Genomic DNA, 17,374 nt, shown 5'->3' with positions numbered 1-17,374 from the left:
GGACTCTTAGCAGTGTGGAGGAACAGAGGGATCTTGGGGTCCACGTCCATAGATCCCTCAAGGTTGCTACACAGGTCGATAGGGTTGTTAAGAAGGCGTATGGAGTTTTGGCCTTCATTAGTTGGGGTATTGCGTTCAAGAGCCACGAGGTGATGTTGCAGCTCTATAGAACTCTGGTCAGACCACGCTTGGAGTATTGTGTTCAGTTCTGGTTGCTTCATTATAGAAAGGATGTGGAAGCTTTAGGGAGGGTGCAGTGGAGATTTACCAGGATGTTGCCTGGATTGGAGAGCATGTCTTATGAGGATAGGTTGAGCACACTAGGACTTTTCTCTTTGGAGAGAAGGAGGATGAGAGGTGACTTGATAGAGGTGTACAAGATGATAAGAGGCGTAGGTCGAGTGGACAGTCAGAGACTTTTTCCCAGTGCGACAATGGCTAACATGAGGTGACATAGCTTTAAAGTGATTGGAGAAAGGTATAAGGGGGATGTCAGGGGTAAGTTTTTTACACAGAGAGTGGTGGGTGTATAGAACGCACTGCCGGCAGAGGTTGTGGGGGCAGATACATTAGGGACATTTAAGAGACTCTTAGATAGACACATGAATGATAGAAAAATAGGGAGCTATGTGGGAGGGAGGGGTTAGATAGATCGTAGAGCAGGATAAAATGTCGGCACAACATTGTGGGCCGAAGGGCCTGTACTGTGCTGTAGTGTTCTATGTTCTATGTCTGTCCAGTTCTGTTATAAAGGCCCTGGCTGACTCTACCTGCATCATTCTTATAGGCAGTAAACTCCAGATCATATCTACTGCCTGCGCAGATCATTTTTCTCTCACATCCTCCTTTGAAATCTGACCCTCCTGGTGTTTGAATCATCCACTAATGGGAATATATATCTAAACATATCATGATCTTGCACAACTGTATCAAATCTGCTCTCAGTCTTTGTTACCAGAACAAGCCCAACATTTCCTTGGAGTGAAAATCCCTCATCCCTGAATTCAATCTGGTAATTCATTTCTGCACCCTCCCTGGGATCTTCACTTCCTTCCGAGAGTGAGGTGATCAGAGATGGAGACTTCAGAGCATCCATTTCATGGCCTTATAGGTCGTGGATGGTTTCTCCTTAGCAAACCATTTATATCCACCTCTCTGCATTACACATCTAAGGTGTTGTAAGTGTTGTGTGAAATGGATTTCCTGTTACATTTCACTGTCACATTTTATTTTGATAAATTCATCACTTTAACTGAATTTTCAAATGAGAAAGGGCAGCACAGTGGCTCAGCTCGAGGAGCTGCTGCATCACAGCTCCAGCAACCCAATACATTCCAATAAATTTGTCAAACTTGAATTCCCTTGCACAAAACTATGTTGAGTTTTCCTCATTTATCTAATTTTTCAAAGCGTCCTGCTTTAATATTTTTGATAACACCTTCTAACTTTCCCCAGGAGAGTTGTTAAGCTTACTGGCTATAGTTTCCTGCATTTGCTGTTTTCTAATCTCATTGCAGCTTTCCCAAATCTAGAGAAATTTCGGAAACTAAATCATCAACTATCTCACCATCCAGTTCTTTTAAGGTGCCAGAACGGAAATCATCAGAACACCCAAGACTTGTCAGCTGCGGTTCAAAGTTTGCTCAGTCATTGCAGTTTGCCAGATGACTTTCTAACATTATGAACTCCGTCGTCAGCTGTATATGGAAATTCTGTGAAACCAGTGCAAAGTTCCTAGAAAATGTTGCAAAGGTTGTGTTGGTTGTTAGTTAGCACCTCTGATGAGTGGGTGTTTCAATCTGAGATAAGCAAATTGAACCAGAGGTTCTGGAACACCTGATATTATATTGATATTAGAAACATTAGAATTGCCTTGTGTTAAGGATTTGGACTTCAAACAATGGAATCCTTTGTTAACGTTAACCATGAAGGGAATGGAGGGATCTGGATGATACACAGGAAGAAAATCAGAATCAAGTTTATTATCACTGACAAATTTGTTGTTTTGCAGCAGCAGTACAGTGCAAGACATAAAAATTACTATGTTACAAAAATAAATAGTATAAATTGACATCAAGATCATCACAACATGGTGGGCCAAATGGCCTGTCCAATGTTGTACTTTTCTATGTTCTATGTTAATAACAGGTTGTATTCATATAGTAACTTCAGCAAAGTAAAACTTCTTATGACAGTCTTTTCCTCTCTCTAGATGCTGCTTGAACTGCAGAGTATTTCCAGCATCTTCTGCTTTATTTCACATTTCCAGCATTTGCTGTATTTTGCTTTTGGACATTTCAGAGAGAGAGAAGTACAGACAATGCAAGGTTTGAAATTCAGTCACTTTAAGTAGGTATCAGGGCAGGTGACTGACTGCTTGGTCAAATAAGTAGGATTTAAGGAGGAAAGAGAGGTAAAGAGGCAGGGAGGCTTAAAAAGGGAATTCCAGAGTTTGTGGCCTTGGTGACCGTAAGCACATCCACGCACACGTCCAAGTTTTCAGAAAAGAGTCAGTTTGGTCAAAACCAGACTCAATTACTTGGAGTAGAAAAGGTGATGACTTCCTGTAAATAGCAAACCTTGAAGAGCCCTGAGTAAGCTGATGTTTAGCTGGTAGAATTCTTGCCTCTGTCAGAGGGTTATGAGTTTGCACCATTAGAGACTTGAATGTAAAATCCAGACTGATGTTCCAGGTCAAAATAGAATGCAGGCTGATGTTCCCGTATAGCACAGTAAGCAAGGTGATCTTTCAGTATAGCACAGAGGGAGTGCTCCACTGTAGGACATGATGCCTGGTAACAGGCGTTAAAGTGAAGCCCTGTCTCTTTGACTTGTAAGATCCCACAGGACTACTTTGATGGACACCAAAGGAGATCAGCCTGGTGTCCAGACAATGTTCTATCCCTCACCTCACACTACTACAGTAGGTCTTCTGGTCCGCATATCATTGTTGTTTGTGGGAACTTGCCGTACAAATTGGCTACTGGATTTCCTCCATTACAATGGTAACTGTGCTTCATTGCCTGTTAGGTACTGGGGAACATCCTGAGGTGGTGAAAGGTGCTATAGAAATCCAGTTCACACGAGAAGGGCAGAGGAATGTTCCTGACATTCTAATTATCCAAGAAATAAGAAAATAGTTCATGATGGAGAGGAGGGAGATGTAAACTACTTAAGTAACTGCACAAGCAGCTTGGTTAGAAACTGAAAGTTGAATGGTTTTTGAAACATGCAGCCAGTGCCTGGTACTGGAGAGTGTAAATAATTTACTGTTGCTTAACTGCGACCTGATCTGACCATTTAACTCTCTCTTGACATGATACGATAAGCTTTGGGCACCACCAGGGCACAGCTAATGGAGGAGCTGTCTCACAGCTCCAATGACCCAGGTTCAAGCCCGAACTCCAGTGCTGTCTGTGTGGAGTTTGCATGTTCTCCCTTTGACCATGTGGGTTTACTCCAGGTACTCTGGTTTCCTCCCACGTCCAAAAGATGCATGGGTTGGTAGATTAATTGGCCACTGTAAAATTGCCCCTGGTGTGTTGGTGAGTGGTAGACTCAAGCACAGCTTTTATCCCGCTGTTATCAGTCATGAACGGACCTCCCATACAGTAAAGATGAATTCTTGATCTTCCAATCTACCTCATCATGGCCCTTGCACTTTATTTGTTTACCTGCACTGCACTTTCTCTGTGTAGCTACAACACTATATTCTGCACTCTGTTTTCCTTTTCCTAGCTCGATGTACCTATGTATGGCATGACCTGTCTGTATGGCACATAAGCAAGAGCTTTTCACTGCATAAGACCATAAGACATAGAATTAGGCCATTTGGCCCATCAAGTCTGCTCCGCCATTCAATCATAGCTGAATTATTTTTCTCTCTCAACCTCATTCTCCTGCCTTCTCCCCGTAACCTTTGACGCCCTGACTAATAAAGAACCTATCAACCTCCACTTTAAATATACCCAATCACTTGGCCTCTACAGCCATCCGTGGCAATGAATTCCACAGATTCATCACTCTCTGGCTAAAGAAATTCCTCCTCATCTCTGTTCCAAAGGTACGTCCTTCTATTCTGAGGCTGTGCCCTCCGGTCCTGGACTCTCCCACTATTGGAAACATCCTCTCCACGTCCACTCTATTCCAGGCCTTTCAATATTTGGTGGGTTTCAATGAGTTCCCCCCTCATCCTTCTGAACACCAGTGAGTACAGGCCCAGAACCATCAAGTGCTTCTCATGCATTAACCTTTTCATCCCCGGGACCATTCTCGTAAACCTCCCCGGACCCTCTCCAGTGCGAGTATATCCTACCTTGGATATGGGGCCCAAAACTGCTCACAATACTCCAAATGTGGTCTGACCAACACCTTATAAAGCCTCAGCATTACATCCTTGCTTTTATATTCTGGCACTCTGTACTAACTCAATGTAACTGCACTGTGTAATGATTTGACCCGTATGATCAGCATGCAAGGCAAGTTTTTCACTGTACCTCGGTACAAGTGACAATAATAAACCAGTACCAATGCCAATAAATGCTAACATTGCATTTGCCTTCCTTATTACCAACTCAACCTGCAAGTTAACCTTCAGGGAATCCTGCACTAGGACTCCCAAGTCCCTTTGCATCTCCGATTTTTGAATTCACTTCTCATTTCAAAAGTAGTCTACTCCTTTATTCCTTCTACCAAAGTGCATGCCCATACACTTCCCTACGGTGTATTCCATTGCATCTTGTTACACGTGACAATAATAGTAAACCAAACCAACCAATGATCTGGGGGGAGGTGATGGAAATGTGGGAGGCTGGTTAGGGCATCTCATTATCAGGTACACTGAAATCCTAATGGAGCAATGTCTGGAGGCTCTGTAACTTTGCTGTCTCTTTCATTAACATCCAGCAAGGACTTTGTTTAGCAAGTATAATGCCAAGCAGGGAAAATTTTGACTGCTGTGGAGAGGATGGTTGCTCTTGCTTTAACAGTCAGATTAGAGATTATTTTTAAATGCTGAATAAGCCTACCTCTTACCTTGGATCATTACATTTGTAATTGTTAAGCTCCTTTCTCCCCCAGAATGGTGTTTAATCTATTGCTGGATGTTTCATTTTGATTAAAAGTCAGTAGCCTGCAGTCAGTGAGAAAGAGAAACATTCTTCAGCCTGACTGAGTGCTTTACTTTGAGAGATAATCTATCCCAACAATATTGGAAATCTGAAGGACGAGAAATGTACTAGGAAGCATCACATGAATCAAAACAACTAATTTAAGACATTGAACAAGGCCCCAACTTTGGGTTAGAAGGTTCGTAGATGCAGAATAGTCAGTCTTCTAATGTTTACGTCAAACCAGCGCAGAGAGAAAATCACCAATACCTCATTAACCCTTTCAACATCTTTCTGAAAGCTTTGGTGCCGCACTGTTATAACTGGTTAGCTATACTCCGGAAGGTTTCATCACATGACATTCTACCACTAACTCTCCCGTCCACCAGTTACTGCACCATCATTAATGGCTTTATGATGTTTTATAAAGGCCCATGCTCATCGAAGTATCTAGGAGATTAATCTTTGATTCTTTGTAAGTAACTTTCTTAAACAGTCAATAAAAAGTGAAATAAAGATGGTTTGATGAAGATAGTGGCTCAGATGTCAATTTAATACTTTATAAACATCAGTGAATACTTACTGACTTACTTAGGTCCAGATGGAAACCATTCAAGCCATTGGATTCATGCTGGTTTCCAGCAGAACAATCCATCAATCCCGTTCCCCATCTCCTTATTTCTCCATAGCCTTGGAACTCAATCTCTCTTACATGCCCATTAACTCCCATTTGATTCTTTGACCACTTACCTGCACCAAGGGGTAAATTAGAGCAGCCAATTAACTCATCAGCCGTAGTTGAAGTAACTATCCAAGTGAAGGACGACCTACACAACAGAAATTCAATTCCTGGGGCCAGGGAAGTTGTTAAGCAATAATTTTGACTTGAATCATTGTTAAATACCCCACCACACCTCATTCATTCAACAAGGTAGAACGTTTCCATTTATTTACGGCAAGAATAGGTTGCAAATTTCTGAAGTTCCTTTAACTTCCTGATTCCTTTAGGAAAAGGCAGAAATAATGTTCCCTGTGGAAGAACTTGGAATCATGAACAGCATCTTCCGAAGATCCATGTTTAATCACAAATGTGTGTGCTCCAGAATTCCTCCATTATGGTACTGCAAGCTGGTAACTCTGCTGTTACTCTCAATGCAGATCCTAGGTTAATGTAATCCCTGTCTATTTTTGTTCATCACTGAAATATCTAGGTGCCGTGGCGTAGATAAAGGATGAGCACTCGTCTTTTGTCCATCCCTTTACAGTAAATGTATAGGGGCAGGTTCCTCTTCATAGCAGCTGTGGGTTACTTTTTGCCATAAATGTACATCAAAATGTTGGGCAAAGAAGAGTTAAAAGAGTTTCAGACACCATTTTATTTTCAAAAATATACTTTCTTCATAATATACACACGGTCAATGTAGTCATTAAACTACTTTCTCTACATTAATTGCACCATCAATTCAATACATTCTCTTGCAATGTGTCAAACACCACTCGCCTTTCCTTCTTAAATTTGAGAGGCTGTTACACAGGATCCAGCCCATCAGTCTGGGGAATTAATAATGGAAAATAAAGAGGTGGTAGATGAATTAAAGAGGTATTCTGCATTGATCTTCACTAAAGAGGATATAAGCAACATCCCAGAAGTAGCTGTAAATCAGGAATTGGAAAGGAGGGAATAACTCGGATAAATTACAACCATCAGGGCAGTGACACTGAGCAAATTGTTGGATCTGTGAATGATAAGTCTCCGTGTCCTGATGGATTTCAACCTAGGGTCTTCAAAGTGGTGGCTAGTGAGATAGCTTACTGTATGTGGTAGTTTTTAATTTTCCAATATTCCCTAGATTTGGTGAAGGTTCCATTACATTGGAAAATAAGTGTAACTCCTTTATTAAGAAAAGGAGACAGAAAGCAGGAAACTACAAGCCACTTAGCTGAACACTTGGCACAATTATTATTAAACTAAATCTTTATTACTAATCTGAAACTACTATTAGAGGTATTGTAACAAGAGAAAAACTCAAGATAATAAGACAAAGTTAACATAATTTTGTGGAGGGATTATGTTTGACCAATTTACTTATGTTCTTTAAAGAATAAAGGTATTCTGTAAGTAAAGGGGGAACAATGGATATGCTAAACTTGGATTTCTAGAAAGCATTTAATAAGGCATTGTATCAAAATTTATTGCAGGAAGTTAAGCTCATGTTGTAAGAGGTAACCTAGCATGGTGGAAGGTTAGCTGGCTATCAGGAAATGAGAGGAGGCATAAACAGAGTGATTGGTGAGACTTATTGAGTGAGCTGCCATAGAGATTGGTGCTGCAACCTCAACCTTTTACAATTTGCGACCTCTCTGAAATTGGACATTAACTATTACAACTGTGGGGTCTCATCGCTTAAGGGTATAGCAGTTGGAGATTTAAAATAAGTAGTATTTTATATATTTTAATTTTATTTACATATTTTTAAATACTTTTATCTCCCTTTTTTCATGGTCGAGGGTTTTTGCCGTCTCTCATAACCTCTCTCTCTATACTTCATCCGAATTAACCCATCTAATTCAACCTCCCTTGCATTGTCAGTTTCACAGTCTTTCAGTCTGATTGGTTAGGGAGCTACTGAGTTGCTTTTCCTGTTCACAGTTCCCAGCTCTCTGCTCTGCATGGATGGAAATGCTCCTAACCACAACTTCAAACTATGTGCCATCCAAATACTTTAAAACGTAGACATGCACAGGCAGGTGTAATCGATAGCAGGCTATTCTTTGAACGGTCTTCGACCTGAATTATTTCTCTCTCCAGTGATGCTGCCTGACCCACTGAGTTTTTTCAGCATTTTCTGTTTTCAGCTCAGATTTCCAATATCTGCATTCTTTTTTGATTTCCATGCGACGCCTGACTGCATTGAAACACAGCCCAATTTCAACTGCTCCCGCAATCATGTCATTAATGTGGAAGAGGGATAATTCCTGTGTTAAGCCCCTCAACTTTGGTCTGCTGCTGAGTAGAGCAGAAGGTCGAGGTCAAGAACATTCACCAATCGATATCTATTCACATGCTGATGAAAATACAATGTGTGTTCAAGATCAAAGGTTAATTGGTTTACTGTAACCAACTGACTACAGGTAAACTCAGCACTCTATCAAAACAACAGTTCATAAAGAGTGCATGTTGGAAAACCTTCAAATTATAGACCTGTCTCCATCTTGTGCTCCCTTGAACTACATATCTCCATTGGGCTAACAGGATTTACCTGCACTGCACTTGTCTAATACCTCTGATATATTGGTTGAATAGTGGGTTAAAAATCTCGAATGTTTCACCCACCGAAATATCCCATCTGGGTCATCACTGCTTCTCCTCCTATGCCCCTTGGACAATCCAACCTGCTCTGAGCCCTACTCCAGCTCACCTACTCCGCTGAGCAGTGCACTAAGTGATAGAAAAGCCAGGTACCCCACTAACATACCATGGCAAAGCAAGAACTGCCATGCAACATTTTGATTTGTGCTTGTAAAAGTGTGTTCTATAAGTAATTGAAGTGGTCCAGAGGACCTAGTGCTGCAAGCTCATGTTTACCCTTGTTGCTACAGTCACAGGGAAGCTGGTGTGTGCTTATAAACAGTCTGGGCATGTTAAAACCTGATCATGTATAATGTGACACTGATAGTTGGAAACATCAAAATCCCTTATACCTTACCTCACAATTGTAATAACGCATTGACTTCACTCTGCTATTTAACCCGTGGAAACATATATTTTGTAAAAATGGCATAGTGTAGCGGTTAGCGTAATGCTATTACAGCGCCAGTGACCCGGGTTCAAATCCGGCCGCTGTCTGTAAGGAGTTTGTACGCTCTCCTCGTGTCTGCGTGGGTTTCCTCCGGGTGCTCCGGTTTCCTCCCACGTTCCAAAGACGTACAGGTTAGGCAGTTGTGGGCGTGCTATGTTGGCACCGGAAGCGTGGCGACACTTGCGGGCTGCCCCCAGAACACTACGCAAAAAGATGTATTTCACTGTGTGTTTCGATGTACATGTGACTAATAAAGAGATCTTATCTTTGTATAATACAGCTGAAACTGCAATAGTTGATTTCATTTTTGGGGTGGTAGCTCCCCAGTAAAAGAATAGACAGATCAGGGCAGTTGTGGAGATAGTAGAGCTGCTTCCTCATAGCTGCAATCTTGACCTCCAGTTGTGTTTGTGTGGAGTTTGCATGTTCTCCCTGTGACCACATAGGTTTCCTCAGGGTGCTCTAGTTTCCTCCCACGTCCCAAAGATGTGAGAGTTGGAAGACATGAATAATGGAATAACCAAGAGGTAGAATTAAGAGTCCGAAAACCTGGCAGCACCACTGGGAAGGGGATTGTCCTGGCCTGCATTTTCCTGCAGTTTTCCGTTTTCATATTTCCACATGACACTGGTCTGTGCCAGCTCTCCGAGCAATCCTATTCCCCAGTAACCTGCTCTCCACACAGTCCCATCACTTCCACTGTCCATCTACTCCAGGGGCAATTTACACCAGCCAATTAACCTACCAACCTGCACTTCTTTGGGCTGTGGGAGGAAACTGCAGCACACAAAAGCTTGAGAATGCGTACCACCAGCCTCAAGGACAGCTTCTATCCCGCTGTTATCAACCTCTTGGACGGACCTCTCGTACAATAAAAGATGAACGATTCATCTTCCACTCTACCTCGTCATGGCCCTTGCACTTCATTTGTCTGCCTGCACTGCACTTTCTGTAACTGCGACACTATACTCTGCATTCTGTTTTCCTTTTTATTACCTCAATTTACTTGTATATGGAATGATCTGTCTGGATGGCACACAAAAACTTTTCACTGTATCTCTGTACATGTGACATAATAAACTAAACCAAATTTGCTCATTCACAGGGAGAGCATGTAAATGCCACACAGATAGTCTCCAAGGTCAGGATTGAACCCAGGTCATAAGTGTTGTGAGGCAGCGGGTCTACCAACTGCACCACTGTGCTGTTCCATTCCCTTCCTGCTCCTTTTGTTGGTAGCTGCAGATCTAAGGTTTCAATCTTTTTGACTTTTCCCTGATGACATTCTGTCTGTTATGTTACTGTATCAGGAAGTGGATTGCTGAATGTTGAGAGCAGATGGTTTAAAATTAGTAAAGCAGTTTGTTCATTATTCATAAAGCCTGGAGACAGAGCTTTTGAAAAAATGCATAGTTGTTGGAAGTCAAGATCCTGATGTGAAAGTCGTTGTGTAATTTAGGAAAAGGGCTATGATCCATTGAATTGAAATTAAGACCTCTAAAATGCAATTAATTCAGGGCTCAAAGGCTCAGGCAGAGATTAAGAGACTAGAAGCACTGATTTACATTGATTGTGAAGGACATTTTACCAGTGTTTCTGCATTCAATAAGAGATTATGCTCAGTTTCTCTGTATACATGAGGAATTGGAAAAAAGACTGCAGATGCTGGAAATCTGAAATAAAAACCGAAAATGCTGGGAGTGCTCAGCAGGTTAGGCAGCGTCAATGGAGAGAGAAACTGAGTCAACATTTTGGGTCAAGGTCTCTTCATCAAAACTGGACAAGTGAGAAAACAAAGTCCTGGAGCAGGGTTTCAACCCGAAACGTTGACAATTCCTTTCCTCTCACAGGTGCTGCTCGACCCGTTGAGTTCTTCCAGCAGATAGTTTGTTGCTCCAGATGCCAGCATCTGCAGTCTCTTGTGTCTCGAGAAAACAAGGTTGTTAAGTTGCAGAGGGAGGGAGTGAGGAGTATGAGGAATGTATGGGATGGAGTGCAGATCAAAGTTGCCAAAGTAAATTTGCAGTTACTTTAAAACCAGCAGTTCAGAGACAAAACAAAAAAAAAGAAAAAAAATTGAAACAGAAAAGTACAATCAATTCTGTGGAGAGAGAGAAAAATAGGGAGTTGTTACCTGAAATCATTAAATTTCATTTAAATTTCAAGAGTTGCATGATCCACGTTACCTTGTCTCACTTTCACACGGTCTATTTCTGACTCCTCCCTCCTCCTCTCTCTGTCTCCATCTCAGGAGATAGGCTAGCCACAAACATCCATTAGAAGCTCACAGATATCTTGACTATTTTTCCTACCACCCAGTCTCCTGTCAGAACTCCATTCCATTCTCCCAGTTCCTCTGTCTCTGTCTCCATTGACTTTCTGCACTGGCGTCTCTGAAATTTCTTCCATCTTCCTGAACTGTGGCTTCTCGTCTACCATTGTGGACAGGGCTCTTGACCACATCTCGTCTATTTGTCGTACCTCTGCTCTGGCCCCCTCTTGTCCTGGACAGAGCAAGGACCCTGGTCCTCAACTTGTACTCCACCAGATTCCACATTCAAAGGATCATCCTTCACAATTTCCGCCAGCTGCAACAAGATTCCACCACCTGACACATCTTCCCCTCCCTTTCCCTTCCAGCATTTTGAAGAGATTGTTCCATTCACAACTCCCTGGTCCGTCCATCCCCACCAACCACTCCCCATCTTACAGCACTTTCCCAATGCAACCTCAGGAGATGCAACACCTGTCCTTTCACCTCTTCCCTTCTCACCATCCAGGGACCCAAACAGTCCTTCCAAGTGAAGCAGTGATTCACTTGCACACCTTCCTATCTAGTGTACTGTATTCGGTGTTTACAATGTGGTCTCCCTTACGCTGGAGGAACCCAATACATAGTGAGTGATTGCTTTGCAGAGCACCTGTGCTAGTCTGCAAGAGTGACCTTGAGCATTTGGTTGCCTGCCACTTTAATTCCCCATCCCACTCCCGCTCTGACCTATCGGTCTGTTGCTTCCTGCACTGTCGCAACAAGGCACAACACAAGCTTGAGGAAAAACACCATATCTTTTGTCTGGGCACTCTGCAACTTTCCAGACTCAGTGCTGAATTCTCCAACTTTAGGTAACTTGCTATCTTTGTCTGTGTCAGAACCGGCCATGTGTGTTGTCAGTCCTCCACATTGGGTCAGTTTTTCTCCTTCTGTTACAACAGTCTGACCTGCTGGGCACATCCCACAGCCCTGCTATTAATGGCAGATTGAAGTGTAATCACATCCTTAACTGTCCCCACTAACCTATTTGACCTAGCCTCACCCTATTGCAGATATTGACCTGAAATGTTGTTCTTTTTCTCTCTCCACAGATGCTTCCTGACCTGTCGAGTGTTTCCAGCATTTTCTGTTTGTATTCCACCTTATCCTGGACAAATTTAGCACACAACCTATCACAGACATTACCTGTTCTCTTCACCTCTCTATGTTCTGTTGTACACTTGTATTACAAAAGTTTCACCTTTTATGTTTCTCTCAAGGAAATTCAGCATGTCCCCAATGACCTGCTCCAATTTTTACAGATGTACCATAGAAAGCATCCTATCTGGATGCATCACAGCTTGGGATGGCAACTGCTCTGCCCAAGACCGCAAGAAATTACAGAGTCATGAACATAGCCCAGTCCGTCACGCAAATCAGCCTCCTATCCATTGACTGGCTATACTTCCTGCAGCCTCGGGATAGCAGCCAACATAATCAAGGACCCCTCCCACCCCAGTTATTCTCTCTTCCCCCCCCCCCCACCCCCCCCCAGTCAGGCAGAAGATACAAAAGCTTGAGAACACGTACCTCCAGACTCAAGGACTCTATCCTGCTGTTATAAGACTATTGAATGGACCTCTTATATGATAAAGATGAACTCTTGACCTCTCACTCTACCTCATCATGGCCCTTGTGCTTTATTTGTCTACTTGCACTGCAGTTTCTCTGCATTCTGTTATTTTTCTCCTTTGGTACTACCACAATGTACTTGTGTATGGAATGATCTGTCTGGATGGCACGCAAACAAAAGCTTTTCATCATATCTTGGTACATGTGACAATAATAAACCAATCACCAATGTACATAACAGTAATCCGAAAGAAGAAAAATGAAGAAAAGTATTGCCCTCTGTTCTTATTTGTAAAAGAGGAACAACTGTTGTGCATTATTTAGCCACAGATCTCTGGGAGTGTGACTGTCACTGTCAAGTTTCAGAGAATATCAAAACTGTTGGGGCATTCATGCTTCTGTGACAGTTCCCAATATTTTTGCCTGTGGTATGATCTTAAATACTATTCCAGATATCTGTTGTCTGTGCAACATTGATACAGCCCTTGGTGAAAAGAAACAAACCAGTGGCTTAAGAAGAAAGACTATTAGCCTCTCTCTTGCTGACTAACGAAAAGATTAAGTGGATTATTCTCAAAGCCAAAGGGACTGCTATTTTTAGTTTTAGTTTTTTGCTGCTTTGCTGAACTGGGTGAGGGACAAGCATAAACACTTGGCAGGAGGACTAAAGGTAGCTTCAAGGTCCAGTGCTAGAAGGCATGCCTCCAGCAAGGAGGTCTGGTCACCATCGCGAGTTGCTGAGTTGAAATGCGTCAAACTGTTTTTCCAAGTGTGGCAATACAGTGGGTCAAGCTGCCTTCTTTACAATTAAAAGGATTTTCTCACAGTGAAGGAGTCACTTGCTGTTATCAGAGAGCGCTGTGGCTTTGTAAGTAATTGGATTTATGTTTTTAGGGAGTTGGCATCAGCAGGAAGAGTGGAGAACAGAAAACAGGAGTTCAATAGCAAGCCATTACCGACCCCTCACCGACAGGTATGCCTTCTATGGCTATAGCCAGGTGACAACCATTTCACTCTCTTTGACAACGGCTTTGTGATTTTTTAATGAGAATTTAATTTCTTGAATATTGAAAGAACTTTTATCACCTTCAATTCTTTCTGAATGGACTGTTATAGTAATTTCACATAGTCTGAACTCTATCAATGGACTCAATTGGCTATGATTGCTAATGCTATTCAAGTGACTTCTAATTATTCTTTGATATTTGCGGTTTTAATTGTATTATGACAATGCAGGATTGCTTCAATGAGAGAACATTTCTAAAATTCTGTGGATCTTTGAGGGGTTTTGTTCCTGAGTGATCTAACATTTTAACAGTTTAAAACATTTTCAAATTCTTTTGTGGGTTTCCTATCTTTGTAATGTCTTCCAACCTTACAAGGACTCTAGGGAGGATGGAAAAATTGACAGTGTGGTAGCAGAGTCAGGGCTTCTTGCTGCTCTCTGTACCCATTGCAGGGAGCCCTGAAGGCTGTGATGCTTGTCCGCTTCCCATGAATCTCCATATGGCTGGAGAGAGCCTTGGTGATGGACGACCAGTTGATAAGGCTTCTGCAGGAATCAGTGACATCATAGAACCAAGAACCAAAAACCAAGTCATGCTGGAGTTGAGAAACTGGGGGATAAATTTAATGTTTGCGCTGGAAGGGAAGTGGTCTCTAGTTTGTTATCTAAGCCGAATACAGATTGGCAGAGGTACAAATAAATAAGAGGTTTAAATGTGGTATGTTGTTGGAGAAGGGGATCAAAATTCTTGGGACGCCAAGCTCAGTTCTGGTGAAAACAAGAGCTCTCCTGTTGGAGTAACTGGGCTGATCAGTATGGCTTTACATTACTAGAGAGAGCAGCGGGTTCAGTTAAGGGTAAAGTTACAAAGACGGAAGAGAAAAGTCAAGAAAGGACAGGGAGTTTATTAACAGTATTAGGGCTTTGGCAGCTAAGGCCACATCAGGGGAAAAGAGTACATTGTTCAGAATAAAGTTTCTGTACCTGAATACAGGCACTCTTGTAATAAGACAAACAAAATAATAGCAGAAATAGAGATAAGTATATTTGATTCAGTAGACATTACTGTGATGTGATTGCAATGAGAGAGTGGAGATCTAAATATTTTGGGGTACAAAACAAGGGATTGGGCTGAGTGGTAAAGGGGTTGGGGTGGGGTGGGCCTGACTGTTCAGGCAGTGGAGAGAAAGGCCCAGAAAATGAGAGTGTGGAATCAGTGTGGCTGTAGCTGCAGGGACCGGTGTGAGGGAGAGAGGTATAATCCTCACGCAGGCTGAGGATAGTAAGTCGGCCCAGGGTTACACAAGAGACTGCAGATGCTGGTATCTGGAGAAACACACAAAATGCTGGAGGAACCCAGTGGGTCAGGCAGCATCTATGGAGGCAAATGGACAGTCGACGTTTTGAATCAAGACCCTTCATCTGGACTGGGTCTTGATCTGAAATGCCCATTTCTCTCCGCAGATGCTGCCTGACCCGCTGAGTTCCTTTGTATGTAGGCCCAAGGTTACGCTCAGTGTTATTAGGTACCACATTAGTTCTAAAAGGCTCTTAATCAGTCCACCTCCTTTTAAGTGAGATCACATGATGCATTGTTTTACTCTTCACCTCCCTGATTTTTCTCTCTTTGTATCCTGAGCCTCCCTTCTACATTTACCTGGTTGGGGACATTTACCTTTCCAGTTTAGGTACATCCATTCCAAGTATGAATACCTTTAAAGGGGATCCAGGTACTTAATGATGATGTTCCCTTTCTCAGGGGCCAGAGTCCTTATCAGTTGGTGCTGGGATACCACCCCTCAATCATTCTGCTCTATTCAGTTCAAAGGCTGGAATCTGGACACGGTATTCAGGGCCAGATAAGGGATGGTGATTGGATGCAATGCAGAAACAACTTAAGTATCAGTCATAGAGTCATACAGCACAGAAACAGGCCCTTCAGCCCACTGAGTCTGTACCAACTATCAAGCACCTGTTTAAATTAATCCTGCACTAGTAACTCACCACTGATTTATCACTCACTCACACGAAGGAGAGTTAACCTACCAACCTGAAAGTCTTTGGGATGTGAGAGGAAATCGGAGTGCCTGAGGGAAACCCATGTAGTCACAAAGGTAACGTGCAATCTCCACACAGACAGCACCCGAGGTCAGGATTGAACCTGGGTCTCTAATACTGCGAGGCAGCAGTTCAACTAGCTGTGCCACTGTGCTGCTCTGTGTGACAGGTCGGATTAATGCTCAGCCTGGTCTGCGACTGCTTAGCTGGAGCTGAAGCTGCTGGAAGAGAGAAGCCTGCAAGGACAGGTGGGTCTAGTGCAAGGAGTGGAAAGTTAGCAGAAAGCAGCTGAAAGCTGTGAAGATGATGGGTCAGATTGGTTGGTGCAGGCCATTTCTGAGTGGGTCTTGGCTTGGAATATATCATGGTCAGATCTCACTGTGGCACCATGCTACAAGAATCACTGGGCAGGCAGGGGACAAGAATGGCAGAATTGAGCTTCGGTTTAAGAGGGTGTAGTTTGGTAAGGTAAGTGGAGCTGTGGAATTGGGGTGATGGAGAAGTAATTGTTCTAATTTGATATTTTTGGGCTATGACTAGTTATTTTCCAGCAAGTTCCAGCCCATTGTCTTTTGCGATAAGCTTGCCATCTTTACCTTAAAATGAGCTTCTTGATGTAGCTGGAATATCAGAATGACAGGTGATTCAAGTGCCAGGTTCTGTATGAAGGGTAACACCTTTGTAGAAGCACAAACATGAATTGATGCCCAACCCATGTCCCATGTTATGTTTCATGATTCACATAACATCTTGTTTTCACCTCCTGCTGTGTGCAGTCAGTATTGGTATTAGTATTGGTTTATTATTGTCACTTGTACCGAGGTACAGTGAATCATCAAACCAAAATCCTCCTCTCCTCGAGTTCTTGTGGAGGAGTTTACAGCTCCTGATTTGCCAAGCTGGATTTTCTCAGTATGTAACTTAAAGTGAGTTGATAAAAAAGCAGCTGGCATTGATATTCCATTGCTATTTCAGACCCTTGACTGACTTAACAGGAATTAATGGCTAGGGATGCTGTCATCTCCTCGTCTGGTCCACTGTGTGAGAAGGAATGTGGCCTCTGATTTTTCAGCTTTGGTCTCTTGAACAATCCTGATTTCTATCCCTGCATCATTGACAGCTGTTGTCGTCTGGAGTCCAGCCACTGAATTCTGGAATTCCCTCCTGAAATCTCCCCACCCCCATTTGATCCCCATTTGGTCAACTGTCCGAATATTTCATCTGGTTTCAGTGTCAAATTTTGTTTGATGACACCCCTTATCGTATTTCATCTAAGATGTTAATAAAGTAGAATTTTTGTCATCACGATTTTAGACTGCAGAGATAAAACAATTAATAGAAATTAGAAATTAAATAGAAATTAACTCTCCCAGTGAATTTTAGTAATCCACATTTAAACCTCAACTCTTGGACTTCTTAGTTAATATGTTCTAATTTACTGAAGCACCTTGTAAATGTATTACTAATGTAACATAATGACCTCACCTCTTCTTATTTCAGACGTAGCATGCAGTCAGAA

General features: G+C 42.4%; 1 protein-coding gene across 1 annotated transcript in view; it reads left to right on the top strand.

Annotated features, from left to right (window-relative positions):
* LOC127584570 (tyrosine-protein phosphatase non-receptor type 13-like) overlaps positions 1-17,374 on the top strand; it is a 307,142-nt gene that overhangs the window by 95,526 nt on the left and 194,242 nt on the right. The window contains exon 8 of the mRNA XM_052041344.1: positions 13,686-13,764. Within this exon, the coding sequence (XP_051897304.1) occupies positions 13,686-13,764 (79 nt within the window). The remainder of the gene's footprint in view (positions 1-13,685; positions 13,765-17,374) is intronic.

The sequence above is a fragment of the Pristis pectinata genome, chromosome 30 (assembly GCF_009764475.1).
Source record: "Pristis pectinata isolate sPriPec2 chromosome 30, sPriPec2.1.pri, whole genome shotgun sequence".
Lineage (NCBI taxonomy): Eukaryota > Metazoa > Chordata > Chondrichthyes > Rhinopristiformes > Pristidae > Pristis > Pristis pectinata.
This window is presented reverse-complemented; position numbering and strand designations above follow the sequence as displayed.